Source organism: Schistocerca gregaria, chromosome 2 (genome assembly GCF_023897955.1).
Source record: "Schistocerca gregaria isolate iqSchGreg1 chromosome 2, iqSchGreg1.2, whole genome shotgun sequence".
NCBI classification, from domain to species: Eukaryota; Metazoa; Arthropoda; class Insecta; order Orthoptera; family Acrididae; genus Schistocerca; species Schistocerca gregaria.
In genome coordinates, this window is record NC_064921.1 from 752,546,713 (window position 1) to 752,560,167 (window position 13,455).

The window sequence follows — 13,455 nt, forward strand, 5'->3', positions numbered from 1 at the left end:
ATGCAGTCGCCAGGACGTACCGTCATGGACTCCACACCGCTGGCTGGTGAGTACACCCACTGCTTCTGAACGTCTACGGTGCTTTATCTTTGAGCCGTAGAAACGACACCTAGGCTATATCATTGTGTACACCGGCCAACGTTGCTACTATGTATTCGTGCGATAGCCGCTAGCGCGTCTCAACTATGAAGCCATCTTCTACATTACGATTTATCAAGAATAGATTTAAACATACTCAGTTATACTCTCTGCAACTGTTAGATCTAATAACGCAGATTTACTAAGTTCACGTTATACGTGCACCTATTTGTGTAAGGGGCAGTCAAATAAAAACAAGACAGATTAAAAAGAAGGTAACGAAATTGCTCAGTATTTCAAAAGTAATCGGCATAACTGGTATTACAGTTATCCCATTCTGAGACAAGACAGTCAGTGCCTTCATGGAAAATTATTTGCAGTTGCTTGTGGAACCATGATTGTACCCAGATGTGCACCCCTTCGTCCGAAGCAAATAGATGGCCACTAATGTCTTTCTTCGGGCTCCAAAAATATGGAAATGACGTGGGGAGAGATCGGGACTGTATGGAATAAGGACTTCCCAGCGAATCTTCTGCAGAGCGAGAGCAGTAAAAAAACAAAACAAAAAAGTTACGGCATCTGGGAGGGAATTACCGTGCAACAGAATGATGACGTTCTCAATATTCCTGGGCAAGATAATGTCACCAAGAATGTTTCGATTATGCTGCAGAATTTTCACTGGGAACCCCTTAACATATCCTCCTTTCAGTCCCGATTTCTCATCATGCCATTTTCATATTTTTAGTGGCCTGAAGAACGACATTTGCTTCGGACAAAGGGGTGCACTCCTCATTACAATCATGATTTCATAGGCAACCGAAAACTTTTTTTCCACAGAGACCCTGACCGTCTTGTCTCACAGTGGGATAAATGTATCAACAGTTATGGCGATTTTTTTTAGTCATGGTTGTTCTGAATAGTTTCATGTGGCCCGCCACGAATTGCTCTCCTGTGCCACCTGCTTCATCTCAGAGCAGCCCTTGCAACCTACGACTAAAATTATTTGCTGGTGTATTCCAATTTGTGTCTTTCTCTGCAGCTCTTATCCTCTACAACTCCCTCTAGTACCATGGAAATTATTACCTGATGTCTTAACAGATGTCCTGTTATCCAGTCCCTTCTTGTAGTCGATGTTTTCCATGCATGTCATTTCATGGCAAGATCCCTGTTGTTTTCATCCGCGGCGGCCTTACAGAACTGGAGTACTGACGATATTCTGCTCCCCGTTTTGTTGCCCTCTATGGCAAGTCAACCTGAGTTTAAAATATCAGCAAGATAATGCTTCGTTTCTCTTCTGTTCCGGTTTCCCCACAGTGCATGTTTCACTAGCAGACAGTGCTGTGCTCCAAACTTACATCCTGAGAAAGTTCTTCCTCAAATTAAGGCCTGTATTTGATACTAGGGGACTTCTCTCGGTTATGAGTGTCATTTTTGCTAGCGCTAGTCACGTTTTTGTAGTCAAACTTGTTTCTGAGATTACAAGTTTTTTGTTGATACTTACATATAATCGTAGCTATGTATCGTACTCCTCACATGAGCTACAGTCGCTTTGTTCATTACGTCACAGGACCCAGGAAACAAGTAGAATCACAATCTCCATTTTATTTCGAAGCATTAGAGTTAACAAACTTTGCATTACCAACACAAAGTCACAGAGCCATCAAAGTAGTTATTTAGTAATTTTGAACATGCTTAACGTGTTCAGTATGAAAGTTCGTGGATCGCATGTAGAAATTAAAGAGAAAAAGAGGCAATGTTTCGCTGCTCATTTTTATGTAAGCAATTAAAGATCTGCTAACTCATCTAAAGGAGATTTAGAATTCATTAAGTATATTGCTAATATTATTTATTTTGATTACATTTTAATTCACTTTCTGGTTCGTAACAGCGACGCGTAGTTTCTTGCCATATAATTGTAGGGAAAAGTGCCGAAACCTGGGGATTTTGGTCCTTTCGTTGCTCTTTGCTGACGTCGAGTCGAATTTCACACGACAGTTCTCTCGTATAATGAATTTTAACAGTCTCTTTCTTTTATAATTACGCAGGGAGCTACAGGAATTAAAGCTCTCTGCCTTGATTTCACGAACTTTCTTGTCGCTGAGATTATCCATGAATCTTGATTGCACGCGCCTCATTATTTCCAAGTCAAGTCTTACGCACTTTTGAATCAAAATTCAAATCTTTTTAGCCAGACAAAAATTAAAGAAGCGACCCTACAGGTCGAATAACTTGCAAATTACTTTTCATTAATTAAGCCTTATGCCTGCAAATTGGAAGTTGCCTGAGGGTATGAGATGGCTCAGTTCCAGAGGACAAAGTTCGGTGAAGTGAGGTAAAATATTTAAACGCCAACTAATTTGATCTCATAGCCGTTCTGAAAGGCAGCAGCACTATTTCTTTATCTATGAAACCAACATAAGGTAATAATTAGAACATAATTACAAAAATGGCAACGTCAGTTCACGCCATAAGAAGAAGTAGCATTGGACAGCTAGATCAGCACGAACGAGAGCAGTTAAAATCGTACACAGTATGGTAGTAAGCACTACCAGTTATAACAAATAATCCAAAGATCGTTACGTGGGTTAAAGGGTTACTAAAGCATTACTCATGGTTCTCCAGACAGCTGGAAAATTCTTGATGAGTATGTCGATTAGTTTTAACATCCAAAGTTAGTTTAACAGGTACCGGCCGAAAAACATCGCTGTCGGTGATTCAGAGACTGATTTGTCGTCGGAACGCAATGTTGCGTCGATTAGTACGCAATAACGACGTAAGTATTCCTGGAAAGCGTCACGTCACTTCCAAAGTGTCTTCAGTATCTTGCAAGACTACCGGGAGCAGAGAGTCAGTTGATCATTGATGCACATTACTGCAGTGAAACAAAATGGAATCAGTCGATTCTGATCACAGTAAAGGAATGACTATTAATGATAATATTTGGCCGGAAACGAGAGCACAAATGAAGGTATTCAGTTACTGCTCACACTGTACGCCTATGTAGAGAGATAAATGTCACATCTGTTTCGCATTCTCTCATGCCATGGAGGTATGAGACACTGATGCAGTCCATTGCGACGTTAAGTCTGGATGACTGTCACTGCTGTTCGAAAGAACAGGTCTACACGCCAGCACCATCTACCATTCCTTCCCTTTCTTACACTCGGCACTTACCCAAAAAAAAAGACAAGCGCGCGAGCGCGCGCGCGCACACACACACACACACACACACACACACACACACACAGCCCATTCCACATGCAGTCACCGTGTCACCAAATACCTAGGGGGATCACGACCTATTATACGAGGCTACTTTGATAAATCTTGTAAAAAGAGCATGAAAAATGTTTCTTTCTTAAACAACTCACCTTACTTCTCAACATAGTCTTCTTTGAGGATATACACTTGCTCCAGCGAGCCTTCCGCTTTTTCATCCCAACCGGAATAAAATAATAATTGTATCCTTTTACCGACCTCCCAATTCAGATGATACAGTTGCTGAAAGGTTCAAAAAAAACCTGAGTTTGATTTCAAACACGTATCCGACTCATTCGATTACAGTTGGTGGTAACTTCAATTTACTCTCGATATGTTGGCGAAAATACATGTTTCATTTCGGAGGTACGCATAAAACAACATCCGAAATTGTGCTAAACGCATTCGCTGAAAATTATTTCGAGCAGTTAGTTCACGAGCCCATTCGACAGTAAACGGTTGTCAACACACTTGACCTTATAGCAACAAATAATCTTGATTTAATAACGCCTATCAAAACGGAAACAGGTAATAAACAAAACGGGGTTGCCGTAGAGAGAATGAATATTGTCACCCCCCAAATCCTCCAAAAATAAACGAAAAATAAACCTATTCAAAAAAGCCAGCCGCTGTGACCGAGCGATTCTACGCTTTTCAGTCCGGAACCGAGCTGCTTCTACGGTCGCAGATTCGAATCCTGCCTCGGGCATGGATATTTGTGATGTCCTTGGGCTAGTTAGGCTTATATAGTTCTACGTAGAGGGGACTGATGATCTCAAATGTTAAGTCCCATAGTGCTTAGACACATATGAACCAAAAATCAGATAAAAAATCATTTAATGCCTTCCTGAGAGACAATCTCCACTCCATCCAAATTAATAATATAAGTGCAGACCAGATATGGCTTGAATTCAAAGGATAGTTTCAGCAGTTGAGAGGTTTGTACCAAATAAATTAACAAACGACGGAGCTGATGCTTCTTGGTACACAAAACGCACCAGAACACTGTTGCAGAAACAACGAAACAAACATGCCAAATATAAACAGACCTAAAATCCGCAATATCAGCGATCTTTTACAGTAGCTGGAAATTTAGCGCGGACTCCAGTGCGAGATGCTTATAACAGTTTCCACAACGAAATTTTGTCTCGAAACCTGGCAGAAAATCAAAAGAGATTCTGGTCGTATGTCAAGTATGTTAGCGGCAAGAAACAACCAGTACCTTCTCTGCGCGATAGCAATGGAAATACTATTGAAGACAGTTCTAACAAAGCAGAGTGATTAAACACAGCCTTCCGAAATGCCTTCACAAAAGAAGACGAAATAAGTATTCCAGAAATACAGTCAAGAACAGCTGCCAACAGGAGAAACGTATAAGTAAATATCATCGGAGTAGTGAAGCAAACTTAAATCACTCAATAAAAGTAAGTCTTCTGTTCCTGACTGTATACCAATTAGGCTCCCTAGAGAGCCTTAGCTCCATACTTAACAATCATATACAACCGTTCGCTGGACGAACAGGCCCATGTAATTAATTTCGATGTGCAATAGGATTCTGGAACATACACTCCTGGAAACGGAAAAAAGAACACATTGACACCGGTGTGTCAGACCCACCATACTTGCTCCGGACACTGCGAGAGGGCTGTACAAGCAATGATCTCACGCACGGCACAGCGGACACACCAGGAACCGCGGTGTTGGCCGTCGAATGGCGCTAGCTGCGCAGCATTTGTGCACCGCCGCCGTCAGTGTCAGCCAGTTTGCCGTGGCATACGGAGCTCCATCGCAGTCTGTAACACTGGTAGCATGCCGCGACAGCGTGGACGTGAACCGTATGTGCAGTTGACGGACTTTGAGCGAGGGCGTATAGTGGGCATGCGGGAGGCCGTGTGGACGTACCGCCGAATTGCTCAACACATGGGGCGTGAGGTCTCCACAGTACATCGATGTTGTCGCCAGTGGTCGGCGGAAGGTGCACGTGCCCGTCGACCTGGGACCGGACCGCAGCGACGCACGGATGCACGCCAAGACCGTAGGATCCTACGCAGTGCCGTAGGGGACCGCACCGCCACTTCCCAGCAAATTAGGGACACTGTTGCTCCTGGGGTATCGGCGAGGACCATTCGCAACAGTCTTCATGAAGCTGGGCTACGGTCCCGCACACCGTTAGGCCGTCTTTCGCTCACGCCCCAACATCGTGCAGCCCGCCTCCAGTGGTGAATGGAGGGACGAATGGAGACATGTCGTCTTCAGCGATGAGAGTCGCTTCTGCATTGGTGCCAATGATGGTCGTATGCGTGTTTGGCGCCGTTCAGGTGAGCGCCACAATCAGGACTGCATACGACCGAGGCACACAGGGCCAACACCCGGCATCATGGTGTGGGGAGCGATCTCCTACACTGGCCGTACACCTCTGGTGATCGTCGAGGGGACACTGAATAGTGCACGGTACATCCAAACCGTCATCGAACCCATCGTTCTACCATTCCTAGACCGGCAAGGGAACTTGCTGTTCCAACAGGACAATGAACGTCCGCATGTATCCCGTGCCACCCAACGTGCTCTAGAAGGTGTAAGTCAACTACCCTGGCCAGCAAGATCTCCGGATCTGTCCCCCATTGAGCATGTTTGGGACTGGATGAAGCGTCGTCTCACGCGGTCTGCACGTCCAGCACGAACGCTGGTCCAACTGAGGCGCCAGGTGGAAATGGCATGGCAAGCCGTTCCACAGGACTACATCCAGCATCTCTACGATTGTCTCCATGGGAGAATAGCAGCCTGCATTGCTGCGAAAGGTGGATATACACTGTACTAGTGCCGACATTGTGCATGCTCTGTTGCCTGTGTCTATGTGCCTGTGGTTCTGCCAGTGTGATCATGTGATGTATCTGACCCCAGGAATGTGTCAATATAGTTTCCCCTTCCTGGGCCAATGAATTTACGGTGTTCTTATTTCAATTTCCAGGAGTGTATATTGTGTTCGAACATTATGAATTACCTCGAATAGAACGGTCTATTTTGAAACACAGTCAACATGGGTTTAGAAAACAACGTTATTGTGAGACACAACTAGCTCTTTCTTCACATGAAGTGTTGAGTGCTATTGACAAGGAATTTCTGATAGATTCTTTATTTCTGTATTTCCTGAAGGCTTTTGACACTGTACCACGCAAGTGGCTTGTAGTGAAGTTGCGTGCTTATGAAATATCGTCTGAGTTATGTGACTGGATTTGTGATTTCCTGTCAGAGAGGTCGCAGATCGTGGTAATTGTCGGTAAGTCATCGAGTAACACAGAAGTGTTACAGGCCCTTTGCTGTCCCTTATCTACATAAAAGATTTTGGAGACAATCTGAGCAGCCGTCTTAGGTTGTCTGCAGATGACGCTATCGTTTAGCGACTAATAAAGTGATCAGGAGATCAAAACAAATTGAAAAACGATTTAGAAAAGATTTCTGAATGGTGCGAAAATTATCAGTTGACCCTAAATAACGTAAAGTGTGAGATCATCCACATGAGTGCTAAAAGGAATCCGTTCAGCTTCGGTTACACGATAAATCAGTGATATCTGAAGGCACGAAATTCAACTGTATATCTAGGAATTACAATTACGAACAATTTAAATTGGAAGGAACACACAAAAATGGTTGAAATGGCTCTGAGCACTATGGGACTTAACATCAGAAGTCATCAGTCCCCTAGAACTACTTAAACCTAACTAAACTAAGGACGTCACACACATCCATGTCTGAGGCAGTATTCGAACCTGCGACCGTAGCAGTCGCGCGGTTGCGTACTGAAGCGTCTAGAACCGCTCGGCCACCACGGCCGGCAGGAACACGCAGAAAATGTTGGGGGGAATGCTAACCAAAGACTGCGTTTTATTGGCAGTACACTTAGAAAATGTAACAGATCTACTAGGAAGACTGCCTACACTACGCTTGTCCGCCCTCTTTTACAATATTGATGCCCGGTGTGGGATCTTTAATAGGTAGGAGTGATGGAGTACATCGAAAAAGTTCAAAGAAGGGCAGTACGTTTTGTATTATCGCGAAACGGGGGAGGGAGTGTCACCGAAATGATACTGGGTTTGGTGTGGACATAATTAAAGGCGCTTTTTGTTGCGGAGGAATCTTCTCACGAAATTCCAACCAGCATCTTTCTCTTCCGAATGCGAAAATATTTTGTTTTGTCGCCGACCTACAAAGGGAGAAACGAACACCACGATAAAATAAGGGAAATCAGAGCTCGTACGGAAAGATATAGGTGTTCGTTCCTTCCGCGCGCTATACGAGACAGGAATAGCAGAGAATTGTGAATGTGGTTGGATGAACCCTCTGCGTGTAGATGTAGAAACTGTGCAAAATACTCGTTGACTGCAACCATCACTACCTCATTTGATGAAAATTTCTACCCAATAAGCAGAAGTTTCAAGTTAGGGGCTGGGAAGAAATCATTTTAGCCTAACGCTGGTGCATAGGTTGCCTGAGGAACAAATTCAAAGTCCAGTCCATGCAGTCTCACCATCGTCATTTGTGATGTGTGGAATGGTGCATCATCCAGGTGAAAGAGCACTTTTTGCCTGCCAACATTGGTCTTTTTTTCAACCACCGCAAGTTTCAAACGTCCCAACAACATTACATAATGAGAAAAAAAAGAGGAACACAGTGGCCATCTCCTTACCAGCTAACCAAATTGTCTTTGCCTTTTTCCGGGCGCTTTCACCAACCTTTGTCCATTGTTTTGGCTGTCGTTTTGACTCTGGTGTGTAATGGTGGATCCATATTTCATCAGCATCACAGATTGGTGCAAAAAGTCTGACGAAATGCGATTAGACATCATGAGATATACTGTGATGAAACTCTGTGCCGCGTGTACTTTTGATCGACTATGAGCAATCGCGACACCCACCTCGGACGCAGCTTCTTCGTAGCCAATTCTTCGTGCAGGGCATTATGTACTCGCTCAGTTGAGAAGCCTGCAGTCTCAGTAATTTTTATATGGCGCTCTTGCTTTACCATGTGATGGATTTTTTCAATGGTTTCCTATATTGTGACGTCTATTGCACGACCGGAGACCTCGTAGTCTTCCTTGCTTGTCCCAACAATGTTTACATTCATTAATCCGAAAATAAATTGTTTTAGTGATGGTGCAGTGTCTTCGTCAACTTTATCCAATTGCTTTTTTACTTGTGTGGCAGTTTAGTACTTCAAGTCAAAATATTTAATAACACTAGGCGCTCAATCCGGAACCGCGTGACTGCTACGGTTGCAGGTTCGTATCCTGCCTCGGGCATGGATGTGTGTGATGTCCTTAGGTTAGTTAGGTTTAAGTAGTTCTAAGTTCTAGGGGACTGATGACCACAGCAGTTAAGTCCCATAGTGCTCAGAGACATTTGAACCATATTTAATAACAGCACGAGACTCTGTTTTCTCCACTTTCAGTCGCAGTCGACACACTGGCAAATTCAGATAGCTGTCAACAATAAACTGTACGCTGTGCGTTGATGAAATCCTTATACAGTCCTTGGGCTGATCAAGGTTACCAACAACGAAAGTGCAATAACAATTTTTTATTTTTCCGTGGAAATTTATCGGACTTGTCAAACTACCCTCGTGCTATCGTTTTACCGCCACATACTCCTATATGGAGGACACAGAACTAGGAATCTGTGGCGTTAAAAAGCAACTGAAAGAATTGGAAGTAAATAAGACACCAGATCCGGATGGAAACAAAATCCGTTTCGCCCCTGCTTAACTTGAATTTATCCCCAACCTCTCCCCCAGCGTAAATACTGAAGCGACTGAGAAAAATCGGAGGTGATTTCCATATATAAGATGGTTAAAAAAGCCTGCAAAATTACAAACCAATATCCTTATGGTCCTTTTGCTACAAATTCTTGAACATATTCTAACTTCGAATATACGAGTAACAAACTTCCTTGAGGCGCAAAACGTTCTCTCGCCCGTGCTTAACTTGAATTTATCGCCAACCTCTTCCCCAGCGTAAATACTGAAGTGACTGAGAAAAATCGGAGGTGATTTCAGTATATAAGATGGTTAAAAAAGCCTGCAAAATTACAGACCAATATCCTTAGGATCCTCTTGCTGCAGGTTCTTGAACATATTCTAATTTCGAATATACGAGTAACAAACTTCCTTGAGGCGCAAAACGTTCTCTCGCCCGTGCTTAACTTGAATTTATCGCCAACCTCTTCCCCAGCGTAAATACTGAAGTGACTGAGAAAAATCGGAGGTGATTTCAGTATATAAGATGGTTAAAAAAGCCTGCAAAATTACAGACCAATATCCTTAGGATCCTCTTGCTGCAGGTTCTTGAACATATTCTAATTTCGAATATACGAGTAACAAACTTCCTTGAGACGCAAAACGTTCTCTCAACAAATTAGTATCGATTTCGAAAGCATCGATGGTACGAAACTCAGTGTGCCCTTTTCTCGAACTATATTCTGCCAACCATGGATGAAGGGCAACAGTCAGATCCCATATTCCTGCATTTGAGAAAAGCGTTCGAACAATGCCTTACTGCAGATTGTTGATGAAGGAGAGAGCATAGATAATAGGTTACTAGGCATGTGAGTGGCTAGAAGACTTCTTAAATAGTAGAACCACAACGCTGTCCTGGACGGGGAGTGTTCATCAGTACAACGTTATAGTTAGGAGTGCCCCAGAGAGTACGATAGGATCGCTCTTCTTCCCCACATACATAAGCAATCTTACAGAGAGCTTGAGCAGCAAACTGAAGACTGTTTCCTGATGACGATGTACTCTACGAGAAGGTGTCGTCGTTGAGGAGGAGAAGTGATGACTTGGGCGCAATTGCTATTTGATGTTATGAATATTATATTGCTCTAAATGCGGAAAAAATGTAAGCCAATGTAAATTAGCAGAAAAAAAAATAATCATTTTTGGTGTACCGTTTGACACGTCCTCGTTGACCTGATGTGGAAATAGTAGGACGGTTGTAGCGAAGGCCAATGGTCGACTTTGGTTTATTGGGAGAATTCTTGGAAAATATGAGTCATCTACCAAGGAGATTCACCGGTACGCCCCTTTCTTAAGTACTGTTCGAGTGTTTGGTATCCATATCGTATAGAAGAAGACGAATGGTGCCAAATTTTCGTGCTATGATGGGTGGCCGTTATTTCCTTAATTTTTTTTTAATTAGGTACACACTGAAACGCCAAGGAAACTGGTACAGGCATGCGTATTCAAACACAGAGATATGTGAACAGGCAGAATGCGGCGGTGCAATCGGCAACGTCTACATAAGACAACAAGTGTCCGGCGCAGTTTTTAGACCGGTTACTTCTGCTACAATGGCGGGATATCATGATTTCAATCAGTTTGAACGTGCTGTTATAAAGGGCGCGCGAGCGATTGGACACAACATCTCCGAGGTAGCGATGAAGTGGTGATTTTCGCATACGACCATTTCACAAGTGTACCGTGAATATCACGTAAAACATCAAATCTCCGACATCTCTGCGGCCTGAAAAAGATCCTACATCAACGGTACCGACGACGACTGAAGAGAATCCTTCCACGTGGCAGAAGTGTAGCCCTTCCACAGATTGCTACAGATTACAGTGCTAGGCCATTAATAAGTGTCAGCATGCGAACCATTCAACGAAACATCATCGGTATGGGCTTTAGGAGCCGAAGGTCCACTCGTGTACCCTTGATGACTGCACATCACGAAGCATTATGCCTTGCCTGGGTCCGTCAACACCGACATAGGACTGTAGATGACTAGAAACATGTTGCCTGGTCAGACGATTCTCGTTTCTAGTTGTATCGAGCGGATGGACGTGTACTGGTATGGAGACAACCTCATGAATCCATGGATCCTCCGTGTCACCAGTGGGCTGTTGAAGCTGGCGAAAGCTCTGTAATCGTGTGGGGCGTGTGCAGTTGGAATGATATGGGACTTCTGATAAGCCCAGATACGACTCTGACAGATGACACATATGTAAACATGCTGCCTGATCACGTGCACTCATTCATGTCCCTTCTGCATTCCGAGGAAGATGGGCAATTCCAGCAGAAAAATGCGACCAGAATTTGTACAGAGTGGCTCCAGGACCACTCTTCTGAGTTAAAAAACTTCCTCTGGCCATTAAACTCCCCAGACATGAACATTATTGAGCATATCTGGGATGCCTTGCAACGTGCCGTTTAGAACAGATCTCTACCTCCTGCTATCGAAATGAGCACCGGGGATCTCTGGATCTCTCCCGGGGTTAAAATGCTGCAGGTCGATGCTCTCCCCCCTCCCCCCTCCCCCTTCCCAGCCGGCGTCCCTTTCTTGTGCCACGGCGAAGAAACACCATACTCTACCTGTAGTAGGGCCATAAGCCTTGTCACATACCTGCACCATTTGCGTTTCAAGAAACTAGAAATGATAGCACAGATGCTTAATAACCAAAGTCGAATTAATAGCGAGCGTACGTACTCCTAAAAATTGAAAGAGTGGGGAAAATTATATCTGAATGCTACTAAACATAACGTAGATATTTGAGAAAATAAGTACTTACAGCCACAGTAAATGTTATTTAAATGGCAACACAAAGTACCCTTCTACTTCACCCCTTGTTTCCTATTCTCTTTCTCAGTGCCATATAACATCTAAAACTACTTTCTTCCTTTAGTAGAGCAGACTTTTTTCGTTTTTGTGAAACTTCACAACACTACTCTTTAAAGTCTCGTGCTCAAACCAGTGTTTGCACGAGACTGGGGGTACTCACGACCCATATGAAAAACAATTGAACACAAAAAGACTAAGTGCTACGTGCGAAACAGGTGAAACCGCAGTATATTGGAGTAAAGACAGCTTATGTGAGGTGTTACAGAAGTGAAAAGCAAAAAATTAAAAGTGCAGCAAGCGAAAAAATAGTATTTTAAAAGACAATAAAAACGGAGGGATTATTCGCTTCAAAGTATTGTTCGACTCCAACCTGCGCTAAAACCAAGGGGAAAATCCTTTCTACTTCGGAACATCTAAACAAAGAGGAATAAATGCCATAATTTATTGTACGCCAAATTTATAAAGAAAAGCTATTATTAATGCATAAATAGCAATAAAACATAATATATACCATATTTACAGAACGGCTAATGATGATGATTTAGAAATTAAAGCGAAACGATTTTGGTTTATAACACTCTTAAACTGCAACACTCGCAATTGTCTTAAGACGAAAAAAATAATAATTAATAGTTATTGCTTTGAGTAAATGCAAACATTGTAGGACAGGTCAATTTGAAAGGCAACGTCACCAAAAGTACAGGACAAGCACGTCTCTTGCAAGTACATGAAGATTGGTTGTGCAAGGGGGAAGTTATAGTTTGCCGCCTCTCGTTAGTCACCCCCTGTTCGTGACTGTTTCCCGCCTTACCACAGATTAAAGTATCGTAGTATTGATCTCAACGTATAGTTGTAAATGTTCCCTCGATTAATGGTTCCGATGCCTGTAAAAAGAGGTCACTACACAATATTAGCATGCAACGTCCCATGTGATTGTGACGTTATGTGCATTTTTATTTTTGTTTTTACATTTGGGAGAATGAGATTTGGGAATCGTTCAAGACGACTGCGACTCGATTTCCTCTGAAAGAACAGTACGGACGCATCGCAGATTAATTCCTGTGTGACGCGAGATACAGAGAAAAATACACTCGGACAGGCAATTAAAAACCTGTTGGCATTCTCGTTTTAATTAACGAGCGCAAACAGGAGCGTCCAAACATTTTCCATCAGATTGGTTTTCCTGAAATGAGCTTTGCATTAGCGCGAAGCTAATCACGCGTATCGGTATCCTTCCATCGTTCATTCTCTGCGCTGCGCTGCCACCGTGGCGCTCCTGGGGACTACGAGAAGTGTCTCGATGCGTCTGAAAGAGGAACGTTCCCGAGCGGCCTTCGACTTCTAGTTATTGCCAGCCATAGTCCACAGGGATTTTCTGGGAACTGCACATTGAGCGCTGCCTACATTCATTTTAAAAAGTATAAAATAACGGTTTTCTGCGAATCGCAAGTACTCTGAATAATGAACTCGAATTTGATATGTTACTTGTATCTAAATCATCACCACATCTT

The 13,455-nt window shown here is 43.3% G+C and overlaps 1 protein-coding gene across 1 annotated transcript in view; it reads left to right on the forward strand.

Moving 5' to 3' along the window:
- Nucleotides 1–13,455, forward strand: part of LOC126335960 (uncharacterized) — a 1,093,560-nt gene continuing 1,080,105 nt past the window's right edge. The window contains exon 1 of the mRNA XM_049999436.1: nt 1–46. Within this exon, the coding sequence (XP_049855393.1) occupies nt 1–46 (46 nt within the window). The remainder of the gene's footprint in view (nt 47–13,455) is intronic.